Source organism: Asparagus officinalis, chromosome 6 (assembly GCF_001876935.1).
Source record: "Asparagus officinalis chromosome 6, Aspof.V1, whole genome shotgun sequence".
NCBI lineage: Eukaryota > Viridiplantae > Streptophyta > Magnoliopsida > Asparagales > Asparagaceae > Asparagus > Asparagus officinalis.
The window spans coordinates 10028854-10045471 of NC_033799.1; the positions used below are offsets into that span (position 1 = coordinate 10028854).

Below are 16618 nucleotides of genomic sequence, written 5' to 3' on the forward strand. Positions count from 1 at the left end.
AGCCGGTTAAATCCGCAGGTGATCGACCCGGGCCCCACACGCTGGAATATAATAAAACCCAATTCCGGAGTCGGTTCTTTTTGTTGGGTTCATTTTTTTTGGTCCAATAAAACAAAGTTAAAAAATTAGGGAGAAAATAAACTCAAAAGAGGAAACAGAGAAAAACAGTGAGCTTTGAATGGAAATCTTTGGTTGCTGGTGGTAGAGGAGACGAACCGAGAGTAGTGTTTTAAGGTGGGGATGCTTGTAGAGAACAGGGGTATTCAGGGAACAAATTTTTTGAACTTGGGGGCATTTTGGGTAGATAGATAGCCATGGAGAGGGACTTTCTGGGATTAAGTGGTAAAGATTCAGGAGGAGAGGGCAGAGGCAGCCGCCAGGATTCAGGTCTGATTTTTATCTCGTTAGAATTGAGAAAATTTGTTTTTTTTTTTTTGATGTTGTTGGTTAAGTGTGTTTAATTCTTGGGTTGTCTATCTTTGCAGAGTATTTAATTGATTGATTTTTAGTAAAAAGAATATGGGTTTTTAATGTTTGTTGTCGTGGTTTATGATTGTTGGGTATCTGATAGTTTTTGATAATTTTCAGTATTTACTGATAGTATTTATGTTTATGGTTTTTATTGCTGAAGTGAGCTTAGCTGCTCTTGTAGATATTATCAATCTAGAGTTCAACAATTCCTCTTGTAGGTTAGGAGCTCATGGCATAAATACGATCCATCAAAATTTTAACTTGCAAGGTGAATCCTTGGATTCGTGTCATCCGCGTGTTCGATACCATCAACAGCAGTCCAGCTGTAGTTCTTATTTAGTTCATACCTGTTTTTAATTTTATAAGGGTGTGTATGGATTTTATGGTGCTATTTGTGGATTGAACTTTGTTGCGGGTTTTATGTTCGATAGTTGTTTAGATTAATGGTTTTGAGTTATTTTCTAGTTAGAAGTTATATGAGTTTCCTGTCTGTTCGATTTATTTTTTGTTGATTGTGTTTATTCCTGCTCACGTGTTTGTTGCTAAATTCGTCCAATCGTTAGGTTAGGGTCTGGTGTCTTTGTAAGGTTGTTTCCATCTGTTTTTGTCAGTCTGCAAATATCTGTAGCACTGCATGTACTAGTTTTCCCAAAGTGCCCCTGAAATGAATTCCTATCCTAATATAAGAAAATTATGTGTTTATGGTTGGCTTTTCAGTTCTCGTAAATTAGTTTGGATTGTGTTACGTAAGTTGTGAGCAATTTGCTTCATCTATAAATTGCACTGCTTTTATCCCCACGTATTTTGTTTGTGTAATTTTCTTCATTAAATTTAGATGAATCAGCTATTTGAATTTTGAACTATTTACCTCTTGCAAAAATTAGACCTGGATTCTCTTGAATTTTGAATTATTTATTTCTTGCTAAAATTAGACCTGGATTCTCCAAACTATGAATCGTATTATTTGAAGCCCTTCTAATATCTATTTTAATTACATATACGACACAACAGGTATTTATGTTGCTTGTGCTTGTCCATTGAAACTAAAAATGTTCACATCCGAGAACGTTAAGTGTGTTTTTCACATGAATTGGTTTTGGTGTAAGTAATCTATTGAAATGGAAAATTAAAAAAAAAAGTTCCCTGTGCAACATATTTAGCATCGTGTTCCAGCAAATCAGTGGTTTAAACAACAATAGGAAAAAATGTTGTTCTTAAAATATGTGAATATTTTATGCCTGCAAGCAGAATGGACTGTTCCAGCTTGCCTGGAAGCTAACTTTGGGTTTGCATATTTTCTCATTTTCACCAAATAATTACAATTCTCTTGCTTTTAGAGACTTTATAAAATTCTTGTTTGGTTACATTGAATACCGGAATCTAGGAGAAAAATTTATCTTATGTAGTAGGCTTTGGTACTGGAGACTTTCCGATTTCTTTCCAAAAGCCGTGAAAAGAAAATTTTAAACTTCCAGAGCAGGCTACTGCAACCTTTTCCTCTATTTATCTTACCAAGTTACAGACCTGTAGAATATAAAATCTATAGCTCTCAACCCTCATTTCAACTTCAGAGTTCTGGTGTAGAGTATCTGAGCAACTAGGTTCAAATCCCACAGACACAGATTTAAGTGGATTAAAAAATTTGATACCGTTATGTGAGTCTAGGTTTCGATCTAAGGCATTTGTTGTTTGTGTCTTGGTAAAGCGTTGCACGATAATATAAATGGTCGTTATTGGGAAAGAAAGACTGGATAAAAGTTTGAAGTATTTCAAATCTACTCAACATTTTGAATAATTTTAATATTCTTTACAGACTTTATTGTACTAATTCTATGCTTTTATACAAACATGCAGGTTTTGTAGGAGGTCAAGCTGTGCAGTGGCCTTTCTCAAACAAAATTTCTGCTTTTCAGCATCTCATGTCTTTTAGGACTGTGCCTGACGAGAAGTCGAGAAAAGCTGCATTTGATCATCTCTCTTCACCGGGGTATCAGCCGACTGTTACTAAAGTTCCCTTTGATTCTAGTTACAGAGCCTCTCCCTCAAAGGAAGCTCCTCAGGTTTGGCCCACCAACCAACTAATCTTGATCTACGATAAAATAATGTTTTATTGAATAATTTAGGGAACATGACAAAACCCTAAGGTTTACATGAATGAAAATTTTAAAACTCGCTGTGATCCTTTAGTGACAAAAACACCCTTGTTTCTTCCCTCACGAAAAGAACAATGCTTTTTTCTTTCCCCTAAGAAAAGAGATAGGAGCATTTTTGCAATTAAGCGGGTCACATGATATCCATATGACCAGGTTTGATGGCAAAATTAAGAGGACAGGGTAAAAGTGTTAGGTTGAATACTTAAGGTGGTTTTGTCATTCCTACGAACCTTAGAGGGAGTTTCTGTAATTTTCACATAATTCTTTATTTTGATTTTAGAATATGGAATTGGGAATTCAATTTTTTTTTTCTTTCAAAATATTTCGTACTTGTAGAGAAGTTTCAGTCTTGATAGGCAAAGTGCCCACCAGTTCCCATCGCATGCTTATCAACCTCAAACTGCCGATACTTTTGGAGCTTCGAGTCATCATGTGGTTTCGCACCCATCAGTTCCTGTTTCCATGAGCAGCTCTTTCTTAAAGTTCCATGGTTCTTCAAGTGTTCCCAATTTCCCGGCCACCAGTTTTAAACAACAGTCTTATGGAGGATTTACAGCTAATAATCCCAATGTTGTTGGTTCTGGTGTTGGAACTTCCGTTCCAAGGTAAAATCTATAGCTTAACAGTATTTAAATTTAGGGTTAAATGCAGATAGACCCCTTGCACTGTAGCCCAATTTTGGATAGACCCCCCTGAGTGAAAATTTTTTCTCTCATCTACCTTCAGAAGTTCTATTCCTCCAACAAAACAATTTTCTCTTTCTCAGAGGGTAAAAGGGTCAAAAAAATTTGTCCAGGGGGTCTATCTGCAACGATAGAACTATAAGGGATATATCCACAATTGGGTGATAGTAGAAAAGGGTCTATCCGCAATTAACCATTAAATTTGTCTATGGGACTTCCTAATATGATTGAATGTTAACCCTTTTTCTTTCTTATTATATATAGGAACGTTTCAAAGCCTATTAACTCCTCACAATTGACAATCTTCTATGGAGGTTCCGTGAATGTTTTTGATGATGTCCCACTAGAAAAGGTATTTATTTGATACTGTCAAGTGAATATAATTGGAGATCGAATGGCTGACATTTTAAATTGAATTCCAAAATTTTCATTCTTTAGGCGCAAGCAATCATGTTAATGGCGAGTAGATCATGCAAAAGAGCTTCAGATGCTCCAAATCAAAGACCCGAAACTCCCGTTTCTTCTCCAATTCCTAAGGTGATAGGAGTTAGTGGTTTGAATGCAAGCCATTCCTTGGCTCAAATGCAGACACAGAACCCAACTGTATCTCCGACTTCTCACGTAGGATCTCAATCAAGGAGCAGTTCTAGCACCGTTGATGATGTGGCAGGGGCAAAAAATTTGGGCCAAGTGCCCACTAGTATTAGCCAGCAGGAGCCTTCCAAAGCTATGAACACCCCGGCAAGTATGCTACCAAGAGGTATTTTGTTGTTCTTTTCAAGAGAAATTTTCATGGAGGACCTAGCTTTGTGTTCTTGGGGAAATATGAGGAATCTTCGGTTTTGATGTATATTTCTAATGTAGATGGTAATCATTAGCTACTTGCTTTGTAAGTACTATTAACTATTATAATTTCTGATAAATTATCGGTCTTTTTAATGCAGCTGTGCCTCAGGCTAGAAAGGCATCATTGGCTAGATTCTTGGAGAAGCGAAAAGAAAGGTATGGCTCATGGTCCCAAATTCCACTTAACCATTTAAATAGTTTTACATGTATCAGACACTCTTCTTTGAGAGTATGTCTTTTGTGAAGAACCATGGGCCAGATTCAGAGATATTTGATCATGTCTAGCATCACATTAGGAGTTTCGTTGGCATTAATGGTTTGGCGTAACGTATGGAGAGTGATGGAAAAGAAAGAGAATCTGGAAGAAAGGAAAAGACGGCTCTTTTGTTTTGTTTTCAATATTTTCAAGTAGGAATACTAAGAAAAAACGGCTCCAAGCCTTGTGGTCCTTTACCTCCATAGTTTCTCTATCCGAAAAGGATAAGCAAATAGACAAGTTTTCTATGAAAGATAAATAAGAATTGACTTTTTTTTTTTGCACTTCTACTTGCCATGAGTACTGTAGGAAATATACATAATTAATTCTTCATTTGGCGGCAAAGCAAATGATGTGGAGGATTTGGAAACAGAAACGACAGTCAAAGAGAGAAATAGATATCTTCCCTTTATTTTTATATATGTAGGAAGGAAAAAACATAGATATTAACTTTAGAAAGAATAAGGTCGAGCTAGACATGTGTGCAAGTTGGTATACCCTATGCATATTATAGAATGTCTAATTGAGCTTGGGTTTTTTTTCCCAAAGATGTTTAGCTTCATAAACAGAAACTATGAAATATCATCTCCAATTCCATTCCTTTTATTACTTCCACTAATCCTTCCTATGCATAATAGGTCCTTTCTTTTGTGATTATATTAACTGATATTTACACTTGACAGAATTTATCTGTAGTTTTATTTCCTTCCCATATTTATGATTTTTCTTCTCTCCTTGCAGAGTAACCAATGCCATGCCTTACTCTTCTGCCAATAAATCACCTGAAAACTCTACTGGCTTCGAGGTTCCTGCCAAGATCTCGAGCAAATGCTCGTCAGCTGATCCCCCTCTTTCGAGCAATCAAGAAGAGTCATGGTGTTTTGTTCAGCCCAAGGAAAGCCTTGACGTCAGGGACTCTCCAAGCACCAAATTACAAATGTAAGGTTATTGCTACGGAGCAGCACATTCTCTCATTCCATATTGTACCAATTTTCCATTCATTCAGGTTGTTGCATCTCAGGGAAGAGAGGTTGTTATAGAAGTATATGTGATATATGTTGAAAAAAGTGACAGGAGCCTTTCAATTCCTAACATAAGTTCCTCCTGAAACACTTGGCCGAAATATTTGGCCTAAAATTTTCATTATATCATATATTGTTTAATATTAATAGTCAAATAGTTGAACTGTATTTTGATGTTACCTTCTCTGCTTACTGCTGTTGTGGGCTGAATGTAACTGAGCGTGTTCCGTTGATCTGAGGGAAATTTGATACTTCTGAATTAATGCTACAGGAGTAGTACCTCAAATTAATAGTCTGAAACAAATAAAATAACGAACTATTAAGTTTATAATCCAGAGAAAAGTAATATTTGGTGATGTAAATTCTTGATCAATACATCAATGTAGAAGTTGAAATCTCTCTCATAAATAGCTTTTGTCTAGTGTGCGCCCTTTAGTATGGTTGATTTGACTAGTATTGGCCTTAGTGTATTAGATTACTGAACTTCTTTGCATCTCTCTGTGAAAAATTGAGGTTGTAAACTATGAAAGCAGGAAAAAAATTGACAGAGGTAATCTGTGGTCCTCTGAGAATATGGAAGTGTTGAATAGAAGTTCCTAATATGTTTCCTAATTTATTTTGGTAACAGGTTATTGGGATTCCTAATCTGTTTTGGTAACAGGTTATTAAGATTCCTAATCTGTTTTGATTTTGGTTTTAGAATTTCTATTATGTTTTTGGTTTTAGGATTTCTATATATATAGGAACACGTTTTAGATTTGGGGAGCGGCGAATGGGATATTTGGAGCACAGAAAAGTGATATTTTTTGAGCCATTGATTATGGTTTTGTTTGAAGAGAATTAGAGCTTTGTTGGTGAGATTAATTGGTGAGTTTGTGTGATTTTGTAATCTATGTTTATACTCTTCTTCTCTATTAGTGAAAACTTTATCCTTCTTGCCCCGTGGACGTAGGCAACTTGTTGAACCACGTTAAAATTGGTTGTTTGAGTTTGTGTCGTCATCTTGGATTGTTTAGCCTTCTATCTGGACGTTTTGGTTTGGTTACTCGAAGCACAACAATTTGGCCATCGCGCACAACAAGTGGTACCAAAGCTCAACAAGTGGTATCAGAGCCAGGTTACGCTTGAGCTAATTGGAGGAGTAGATCATTTTGGAAGTTCGTCTAGGGCTTCAGTTGGTGATAAATGTGGGATTTTTTTTATTTGTAGATCTCGTTTCTGTCGTGTGGGGTGAGATCTTTCGAAGGCTCTTATTAAGGTTTTAATTGGAGGTAACAATCTCTTCTTTACTAGTTTGGATCTATTCTTCGTTTGTTCCGTATTTGGTTTGTTGGTGCTTTGAGATAGATGGTCGAGAAAAAAGGAGTTGAGGCTGGGATATTGGATTATTGAGAAGTGCCTTGACCTGCATATTAAAGTCCTTTGAGCACATTGGTATGAGCAAGGAGACCGAGGTGGAGTTTAGCATTTTTATTCGACGATTGAGAGGTCTTCTAGGTGGTGTTCATTCAGGCATTGGGGACCTTCCAAGGAGGCATTATTGGGAGGTAATCAGTATTTGGTTTCCTTAGTTGGGACTGTTCTAGGCATCGGTGGTTGCAACCAAGTCCCGTTGGTATAAAATCCTAGAAGTCAACAACAGATGGAGGAAGTATATTGGCAGAAGGGTAACCCGTCGTTCTAGTTCTGGTAGGGGTCCTTTCTTGCGTTTGTGCCGAGCTCATGGCAGTTAGAGATACTTCATTAGAGAGGAAACATTGGGGCAACGAGATGAGATGATATTTTTAATTGGTCGTTCATTTCTGGAGGAGGATCGACATTTGATGTCGAACATTGGATTGTAGAAGAGTTTTGGAGCTTCGACATATTTGGGTCATCTTAGTCATAGGTTGTCGATTGCTACGTTTAGAGATTTTGAATTTGGTGGAGCTGCTTCAGATTTTAGGTTGCGTCGGATATTTGGTTGCCTAGTACTTGGTCACATCGAGGATGTGAGATTTGATCTGATTGCATATTTGGGAATCGAAGGCTCGTTTGGTTATCAGTTGGGAGACTCTGATTTGGTTCTGAGCAGGTATGTCACATTCGACTCTCAGTAGGTGGAGAGTGTTGATCAGATCGTTCGGATATCACAACGGGTGAAGAGTGATGCTACTTCACGTTGGATGCAAATTACTCCACATACTTCAGATCATACTGCATCGTTTGGGATTCCAGCTGAGGTAACATAGTTTGGGGATCATGATAATTTGTATGCAGATGATGTGTTGGTTGATTCGAGTGCAACTGGTGGACATAGTTTGCATTTGGTTATGGCCATTGGTTCACCTCCGGTGGAGGTGTTTGGATTATTTCACTTTGGGGCCATTGAGAGAAACTATCAGCTACAGATCCGTTGGTGATGTTGGAGAAGGGTTGAGAACTCTTCTATTTGATTGAGGGTCTTTGGAGACTGTTGGGTGAACTACGTGAAGGCTTGATTCCTTGAACAAGAAGATATGTAAGCAGTCATTTATGATGCAGTCGGTTTGGTGGAGTTGATACCGACATTTGGAGTTTGTTCGCATTCTCGTTTGAGTCTTGACTTGTTGTGGATTGAGTCTGTTGTCGTGGATTTGTTCTACTTCGTACTGGACGCAATAAGTGGGACGTTTGTTTGGTATTGGTGTCGGCTCAGTTTTGTAAACACTTCGTCGAGGTGGAGAATTGTTGATTAGCAAGTTCCTAATATATTTTCTAATTTATTTTGGTAACAGGTTATTGGGATTCCTAATCTGTTTTGGTAACAGTTATTAGGATTCCTAATCTGTTTTGATTTTGGTTTTAGAATTTCTAGTATGTTTTTGGTTTTAGGATTTCTATATATATATAGGAACACGTTTTAGGTTTGGGGAGCAGCGAATGAGATATTTGGAGCACAGAAAAGATGTATTTTCTGAGCTATTGGTTAGGGTTTTGTTTGGAGAGAATTAGATATTTGGAGCACAGAAAAGATGTATTTTCTGAGCTATTGGTTAGGGTTTTGTTTGGAGAGAATTAGAGCTTTGTTGGTGAGATTAATTGGTGAGTTTGTGTGATTTTGTAATCTCAGTTTGTACTATTCTTCTTTATTAGTGAAAACCTCATCCCCTTCTTGCCCCGTGGACGTAGGCAACTTGCTGAATCACGTTAAAATTGGTTGTTTGAGTTTGTGCCGTTAGTTTGCATTGTTTGGCCTTCTCTCGGCGTTTGTTTGATTTGGTCTCTCGAAGCACATCGATTTGGTTTTGGCTTCCGCCGCGCATAACAAGTGGTATCAGAGCACAACAGGAAGAATATTCAGATATTATGGTTAGTAAAAAGAATCTAATCAAAGATAAAAAAATTGTAAGAAAATACTATAGGCGATAATACTGTATATAAAATATTAAGTAGGAAATAAAAAAGTAAAGGTGAGTAAAATATTCCATTCATACTTAAACCGAGAGATGTTCCATGAATATAGTAGGCACCAGCATAAAATGTGACACCACGTACACCATAGACTTTGAAAAATACGCAAAAGCAATGGCACAATAAGAAAAATACAATGTCGGGCGCATGATAAATTCGGGAAAATGAACATAAAACGGTGATGATGAAACGAATATTATCAGCATTGAAAACGCTCGAAATATAATAAGACGATAAAAAAGTATCCGTGTCTCCCGTACAACAAATTCCGAAAAATAAACATAAAAACATGGTACGATGGAAAATATCGGGTCAGATACAGTCTCCCATAAAACTATAAAATTGAAAAACACACATAAAAAAAATAGTGACTCAATGAAAAAGTATTGCGGGGGACGCACGAAAAAAATTCTGGAAAATACACAAAATAATAATGTCTCCATATGATGACGCACACGATACGGCCGCAAGATTGGAGCGTCCATGCTTGATAGTTTAGAATATCTAACTGTACAACAAATTCAGGTCAGCAAAATATCTTTCATAAGATATCGATAGTTTAGCATATACAAAATAATTACAGCTTCAGATGCCTGAAACAATGCAAAAGTCCCTAGTCATGATTCGGAGATTCAAATGCTTGTAGACCTTTCAAGTTCAGAATATCTAACTGTAAATGTTTACAAGCTCACGCGATACCTAGGGGCAAACCCGAGAGCTATCACATTTTCATAGCTGTTAGGTGATTTTGATGCTATCTGAGGAAGGATTAGGACCCTGATGGATGCCTACATTTGTGCATGTTTTCATGAGAGAATCGAATAAAATCGTTTGCGACGCGAAAGGAGATGGGAAAGCGCACTCTGAAAGGGGAGTTCCGCAAAATTTGAGAGCAGCCACATAACTGATACCCGAAGGAAATCTGCAGCGAATAACGGCCAGAATATTATAATTTCGGAATTAATGAGTCGAAGAAAATTGTGTGTGAAGGCGGAGGGATTCCCATCACGCTGGTTAACGTCACCGGGCTCACGCAAATAACCTCAGAAATTAGAGGTGTTCGTTGAAGGAAAGAGACGAGGGGCAAACGGAGTGGAGACGTGTAGTCATTTTGTTGAAGTACTGTTAGGCTTTCGGCCGAGTTTTTGAGACTTTTATTTCATCTTCACTTGTCTATGAAATATTTGTCCTTCCCCTTCTTTCTCTGTCGCAGCATTAATAGAAGCAACTTGATTCTTTTTTACATGCTCTTGTTTAAGTGTAGGTAACCAGCTAATTTTCTAATTGGTTGCTGCAGTACGTGTGATTGGAATACTGAAAGTGAAAAAAAAAACACAAATATTGATGTGTTTTTACTAATCTGAAAGAGAAATATATATAGTTGCATTTACCTGCTCCTCTATAAATAATTACAGTCGTCATTTTTACCTACGGAATAGTTTTCAAATCCATGATAATTTCCTTTAACTTGTTCTGTATTTTGTGATTTTAAGCAAAACATGGTTGGGCCAGTGGTCGTGGGTCAAACCAAGCCCAGATCTATAGCTAGTCGCGACAATAGTTGGCGGTGTCTAGCAGGCTTCATATGGGACTTTGGGCCAAGTTATGTTCTGATTTATATCGGCCCATCAATTGGCCTTGACCAAATCCAATTTAAGTGCCATGCCAGGGTTAAAGTAAGCTTCAAATAAGGCTCATTAGCACTTATATACCATCGCTTGTCTTTTTTGACAGTACTTACATACGCAGAGGTTTCTAAACGTTGCACCTTCTACCGTTTATATTATGCAAATGCGAGAATTTTGTTTCGAATTTTCCCTGGGTATGACACACAAGCTAATTTTGTAACTTTTTAGCCATTTATATTTGTTGAATTACTGTTAAACATACTCTAATTTTATTTTAAGCCCATGCCGGTTATATTTTAAAATAGAATTATAATAAGTTTTCAAAAGTTCAAAAATTAGTTTGTTCGTGTCACATGCGAAATTTTGGGACAAAATTCTCACATTCGCGTGACGTAACGTAACCGGGGTATGCAAGTGCTGTGAAAATGTGAGAATTTTGTACCTAAATGCGAAGGGTGTTGCTACAAGGACCCAAATAGGGGACCGAAGGCATGGGACATGTGAGGTGTCATCATCCGGTTGCATGATGTATTGTTCATGAATAGTACATCATACAACCGGATGGTGACACCTCACTTGTCCCATGCATTGGGTCCCCTATTTGGGTCCCCGAGGCATTAATGAAATGTGAATCTGTCTTAAAAACAACTCTGCTGCTTTGGAGTATCCGCTGCGTTTGTAGGAGTCTACAATGAGACAGCAACATTTTTTTTATTGTTTGGGCTGAATCAATGTTGTTGCTCCTTACATTCACGTTGATTCCAAAGCTATAGCCGGTATTCTAATTCAGGTAAACTGGCTTCTTTGCAAATGCCAATTTGTGGCAACATCTTTGGTGACTTGCCTTTTAGTTTCTCTCCAAAATTGTTGAAAGAGTCCTTTTATTAATCATATCATACTAAATATTTCCATTCCTCAAAGGTGCATCTTTCCAATGAACTGAGCTATGTTAGTCTTAATCAATAATTATACTTGGAATTAATGCTCATTGATAAAGAACAGAATCAGATAGCTTACCAATAACGTCGAACAATGCTGTAGATAGTCATAGGTTTAGTGCTTGATGAGATGTGCTATGGATAGTCAATATAGTTGCATATTCTTCACACAAACTTACTGAATTCTTGCTAGCAACAATTTCTACATAACTTCTCTCTCGGGCATTTTACTCATCATTTCAGACAAATAAAAGCACAATTCATGAACAATGTCACAAGTTCATTTACTTCCTCTCATTCTTTGAATAGAATCTAAGCACCATGTAAAAGAACAACCTGTAGAGCACTCCCCAAGCCAGCAATATCGCAATATCCTCCCACACGCTCTCCATTTGAATCCCCATACTCGACAGCACATCCTCTCCTATCAACGGGCATGTCACGTTCTTAGTATGAAGCTTGCTGAGCTTGATCTCCCCCAACGGCCCCGGCGACAACTCGCTCGGGCTTCCGAAATAGCAAGTGTCGGTTTTGAACTCGTTCGTCAGCAATGCCTCAAACGGGTACTTGATCGCCGATATGTAGTGCAGCCACCTCCAGTATATCGGTATCTGAGCCCGTTTCAGGAAAAAACCGCACGTCAAGAAGAAGAGCGCGGTGGTGGCGATGACCACAGCATAGCCCGTGATGTAGCTTGGCACTAGTGCGCTGACGAGCATCACGTATGCATTGGTGGTGATGAGCGACGCGTAGAGGATCAGCCAGAAGTAGAGGAGGCTACTATTGAGCTTTAGCCAGAGCTTGGTGATCGCCGCGAATGTTAGTCCTTGGACTGCGAAGAAGGGGAGGTAGACGATGAGTGAGGAGATGACATAGGAGGAGGCGCGGTATGCATTGTGGGAGGTCTCGCGGATGAAGATGAAGCGTTCTTGGATGAACGTGGGGACGGCGTCATTGGAGGAAAAGAAAACGAGGCATACGGCGAAGATGTAGAAGTTGAGGAGGCGGTTTACGGTGGTGAAGTTGTGGGCGTGGAGGTTGTGAAAAAGGGAGGAGAGAATTAATGCCATGACGGTGAGAACGATCTCTCGAGAGAGGAAGAGCTCGGGCGTGCGCACAACGTTGAGCATCGTTCGCCAGGAGAGAACCCACACCTCCCGGTGCCACGGATTCGTGAATTTTGCTTCGTCGGAGTGATCGTCGTCGAGAGCTTGCGGCGGAGGAGGCATCACTTGCGGAGTGAACGCCGGAGTTTGGGGAGCAAATGCTTGTGGTGTTGTGGTGAATTGGGGTCGGAAGTAGGCCGGTGTCTTTGCTGGAGTTCGGCTGGGTGTTCGAGCCGGAGTCCACGACGGTCGACGATGAGGCGTGCCTTTTACGCCGTTGTATATCCAAACGGAGAAATCTTTGTAGAATTGCGACGCGAGTCTTGGGTAAACTCCGCTGGGCAGTGGAGTTTGTGCTTTTCTCTCTAAGGAGTTATCAAACTCATCTTCATCTTCGCCATCGAGATCATGTTCAACGTAGGAGTTGTAGTCTGTTTGGTATGGGGTGAGACCGCCAGTAGAGGAGAAGTTTTGGCTACGGAGGGGAATATGGCGGGATTTTTGATGAGGAGTCTTGGGAGTCTTTGGGATCGGAGTTCTTGCAGCTTGGTTAGGTTTTAGGCCATCTCTTTGGTAGAGGACTAGAGGCTCGAGACCGAGACCGAGGGTAGATTCATCATACTCCTTAACAACATCGAGGAGGTACTCCATGCTGTTTTCGCCTTCTGGAACTGGGCGACCGAAGCCAGCGAGATACGATGGGAGTGCGGTTGGACTCCCTAAGAATATCAATCTCCCTCTGAATTCAAATTTTGGAGGGAAAAGCATTAGTTTGAAATTTAGCACAAGTTTTTAGTATTTTTATCAGGATTTTACCTTGCAAGTACAGTGATTCGATCGAGAAGCGTTTGGATTCTGAAGGAAGGTTGGTGGATGGTCATGAGAACGATGCTACCTCCTCTCGCTATGTCTTTAACTTTCTCGACTACACTGTAAGCACTGGTTGAGTCGAGGCCAGATGTTGGCTCGTCGAGGAATAATAGTGAGGGTTTGTGTATAATGTCGATACCAATTGATACCCTCCTGCGTTCGCCTCCTGATACTCCTCGTCTGCCTTCATCTCCAATGTATGTGTGTGCCGTTGTCTGTTCATTTTAAGTATCTCAGATTTACAGGCATCAAATTTATCTGATTTAGTAAATTTGAATTCACTGAATTTGATCTGATATATTGGGTTTTGATCAGTCTGCCAAAAACATCAGTTCAAATAACATTTGAGAATGTTTATTTGTTTCTGATCAGTTATTTGTTTCTGATCAGTAAATACTTCAGATACTGTACTTCTACTATGTTTGAACAGGGAATTTAAGAATTGCAATATTCAAGATTCTCTGATTGTTTGAACAGGCAAAATTGCAACAAAACAGGCCCATACAATTGAAATCAAACCTGTAAACCAAGTTGTTCTAATAGCTCCCAAACCCGACGTTTCTTCTCAGACTTCGAAATCGAAGGCGACAGTCTCACTTCTGCAGCAAACATGAATGTCTCAAACACTGTCAGCACAGGAAACAACTGATCATCCTGCATCACATACGAAGACACCTTCTTCATATAGCTCGCCGTTACCTACCACCAAATTTATCAGTCAACAAGGATTTTACAAAAGCTAAAAAAAATTCATGACTCAACAAAAACTAACTCACTGGTCGACCATCGACACAGACAGAACCCTCGAGGCTCCCACGAGCGATTCTTCCCGCCAACGCATCAAGAAACGTGGACTTTCCAGCACCACTAGGGCCTAGAATTGCAGTGACTTGCCCTCGGAGAGCTTGTCCAGAAATGTCATTGAGTAGATAAGCTTCCTTAGTGATCCATTCACCATCTTTCTTTTGCTTCTTCATTACACTATATGACAGGTTCTCGAACTCGAGTCCTTGCCCTGGATAATGGACTAGTCTCTCAACGGGAGGCTCTGTGGCCTTGCGACGAGCTTTGGGATCGTCTTGATTGAGGAGGGTCTTTAGGTCTCTGCTATTGGCTGGAGTGTATCTCGCCATTTTTTGATGGATTTTGTTTGATTGAGGGTTCATTTGATGGGAGTTCTAGGCGGAGGAAAACTTATAAGGAGGTTCAGAGAAAGAAAAGTTAAATAAAGGGTGGAGGGAACGATTGAGGACAAAGGAAGGGTGTGAAATGGGTAGGATCCCTTTAGATTTCAAACCCATATTCACTATGAATATCGGGTTTTGGATCCGGATTCAGATACCACAATTGGTGCATTGTCTCTGGATGTACAATCAATGCAATGGATATAATGGATATTAACAAAATATTGACGTCCTAACATGTGTATGTAGCTATTAAAGGTTAACATATGTGTACGTGTGTATTCTGATCGGGTTTGATATTGTCATTGATACGGATGGTAATATCCAAACCCAATTATTTGCTAATGGTCAAATTCAGGTTACGGGGTATCATTTTTAAGCAAATGTAGTCAAGGACAAGAAGAATAGTATCATATAGACGGGAAGAATAAGGTATGTAGACTTTGTTACCTGTACTTATTTGGTTTTTGGGATGATCTGAGCTTTGATATTGCAGAATAAAATGTGCAGTGGCGATGGATCCTAAATAATTTGGTTCATTCTGGCATGAAAAGGATTTTCTGAAGAAAAACTGTGAATAGCCTTTTAGTTGTCAGGTTGTTCTTTTCATTGGATCTATCTCATCCAATGGCTGAGATTAGAGCTTATACTGCAGTGAATCCAGATTCAGTTATGGCAATAAATATCATTATTAAAGAATGTAATAAATTTGTCTGCCATTAAAGAGTGCAATAAATGCCATTATTCTTCAAAAAACAAACACCTCACATAACTGAATTTGGATTCACGGCAGTGAATCGAGATTCACTCATACATGTCTTCGTTTTTTCAACTGGAAATCCTCACACTATATATGAGTGAATCTAGATTCACTATAGTGAATCTCGATTCATTGCAGTGAATCCAGATTCAGTATTCTTCAAAAAAACAAACACCTCACATAACTGAATCTGGATTCACTGCAGTGAATCGAGATTCACTACAGTGAATCTAGATTCACTACAGTGAATCTAGATTCACTCATATATAGGGTGAGGATTTCCAGTTGAAAAAACGAAGACACGAATCTCGATTCACTACAGTGAATCCAGATTCAGTTATGTGAGGTGTTTGTTTTTTGAAGAATAATGACATTTATTGCAGTGAATCCAGATTCAATTATGTGAGGTGTTTGTTTTTTAAATAATAATGATATTTATTACACTCTTTAATGGCAGACAAATTTATTGCACTCTTTAATAATGGCATTTATTGCCATAACTAAATCTGGATTCACTGCAGTATAAGCTCGAATCTCAGCCATTGGATGTGATAGATCCAATGACCCACAATGGTTTTTAGTTTTTAGGCTAAGGAGGTTTTTATTAGAACCTCACCCTATTTTGTAGTAAACCACCAATAACTTCTAAAATCGCACTAAACCTCCAAGGCTTCAATAACTATTGGAATTGCTAAAAACCCCAGTAATGCATTTTACGAATAACCCCATATGACAACATCGGTCCTTATTTTGCGTTGGCGACACATTTAGATCCTTAATGTGGACTAACATCGTGATGAGGGTAATCTGCAAAACATAGAAACTTATTGGGAGTTTTCTACAATTCCAATTTTTTTTTTGTGTGTTGGCGTTTATTATTATTATATTTTTTTTTTTTTGGCGGGGGCGGGGGGCGGGTTGTTGTCCCAATGTAGTAGGTTATTGTTAGTTTAGAAAGTTATTGGAGTTTACTGCAAAAAGTCAAAAGTTCTTCGAGGTTTAGTGTAATTTATCCTAAAAAGAACGGGTGTTATCTGCAAAACATCAGGGCTAACACATAATTCTAAACTCTAAAATTTTGATGCTGAAATTCCCTTGGACTATTGGTACCCAAGGGACTGGTATGCAAACAAAGTAAATATATACTTTTTTTTGTAATTCACCATTCCCACTTCACATGAGTATACTTTATTTTCCAAATTTCAAGAGAATCCATTAGGGTCCCAATCACCCCAAAGGCACGATTCATGTAATACTCTAGCTTTAAAG

The 16618-nt window shown here is 38.7% G+C and overlaps 2 protein-coding genes across 2 annotated transcripts in view; one reads left to right on the top strand and one right to left on the bottom strand.

Moving 5' to 3' along the window:
- Positions 91 to 5610, top strand: LOC109844717 (protein TIFY 6a-like). The gene is made up of 7 exons (XM_020413831.1): positions 91 to 387; positions 2326 to 2531; positions 2961 to 3229; positions 3572 to 3659; positions 3746 to 4067; positions 4252 to 4309; positions 5151 to 5610. The coding sequence occupies exons 1-7, from the start codon at positions 315 to 317 to the stop codon at positions 5350 to 5352; spliced, it is 1218 nt and encodes a 405-aa protein (XP_020269420.1). The 5' UTR covers positions 91 to 314; the 3' UTR covers positions 5353 to 5610.
- Positions 11603 to 16618, bottom strand: part of LOC109846469 (ABC transporter G family member 17-like) — a 17343-nt gene continuing 12327 nt past the window's right edge. Inside the window, exons 2-5 of the mRNA XM_020415707.1 lie at positions 14182 to 15160; positions 13925 to 14104; positions 13352 to 13620; positions 11603 to 13274 (exon numbers count right to left, since the gene is read on the bottom strand). Of these exons, the coding sequence (XP_020271296.1) occupies positions 11714 to 13274; positions 13352 to 13620; positions 13925 to 14104; positions 14182 to 14571 (2400 nt within the window). The 5' untranslated portion in view covers positions 14572 to 15160 and the 3' untranslated portion in view covers positions 11603 to 11713. The remainder of the gene's footprint in view (positions 13275 to 13351; positions 13621 to 13924; positions 14105 to 14181; positions 15161 to 16618) is intronic.

Coding starts and splice junctions, on each gene's coding strand:
- LOC109844717 (XM_020413831.1), top strand. CDS start 315: ATGGAGAGGGACTTTCTGGGATTAAGTGGTAAAGATTCAGGAGGAGAG. Junction 3,660..3,745: donor ATGATGTCCCACTAGAAAAG/GTATTTATTTGA, acceptor TTCATTCTTTAG/GCGCAAGCAATCATGTTAAT. Junction 4,310..5,150: donor TTGGAGAAGCGAAAAGAAAG/GTATGGCTCATG, acceptor CTCTCCTTGCAG/AGTAACCAATGCCATGCCTT.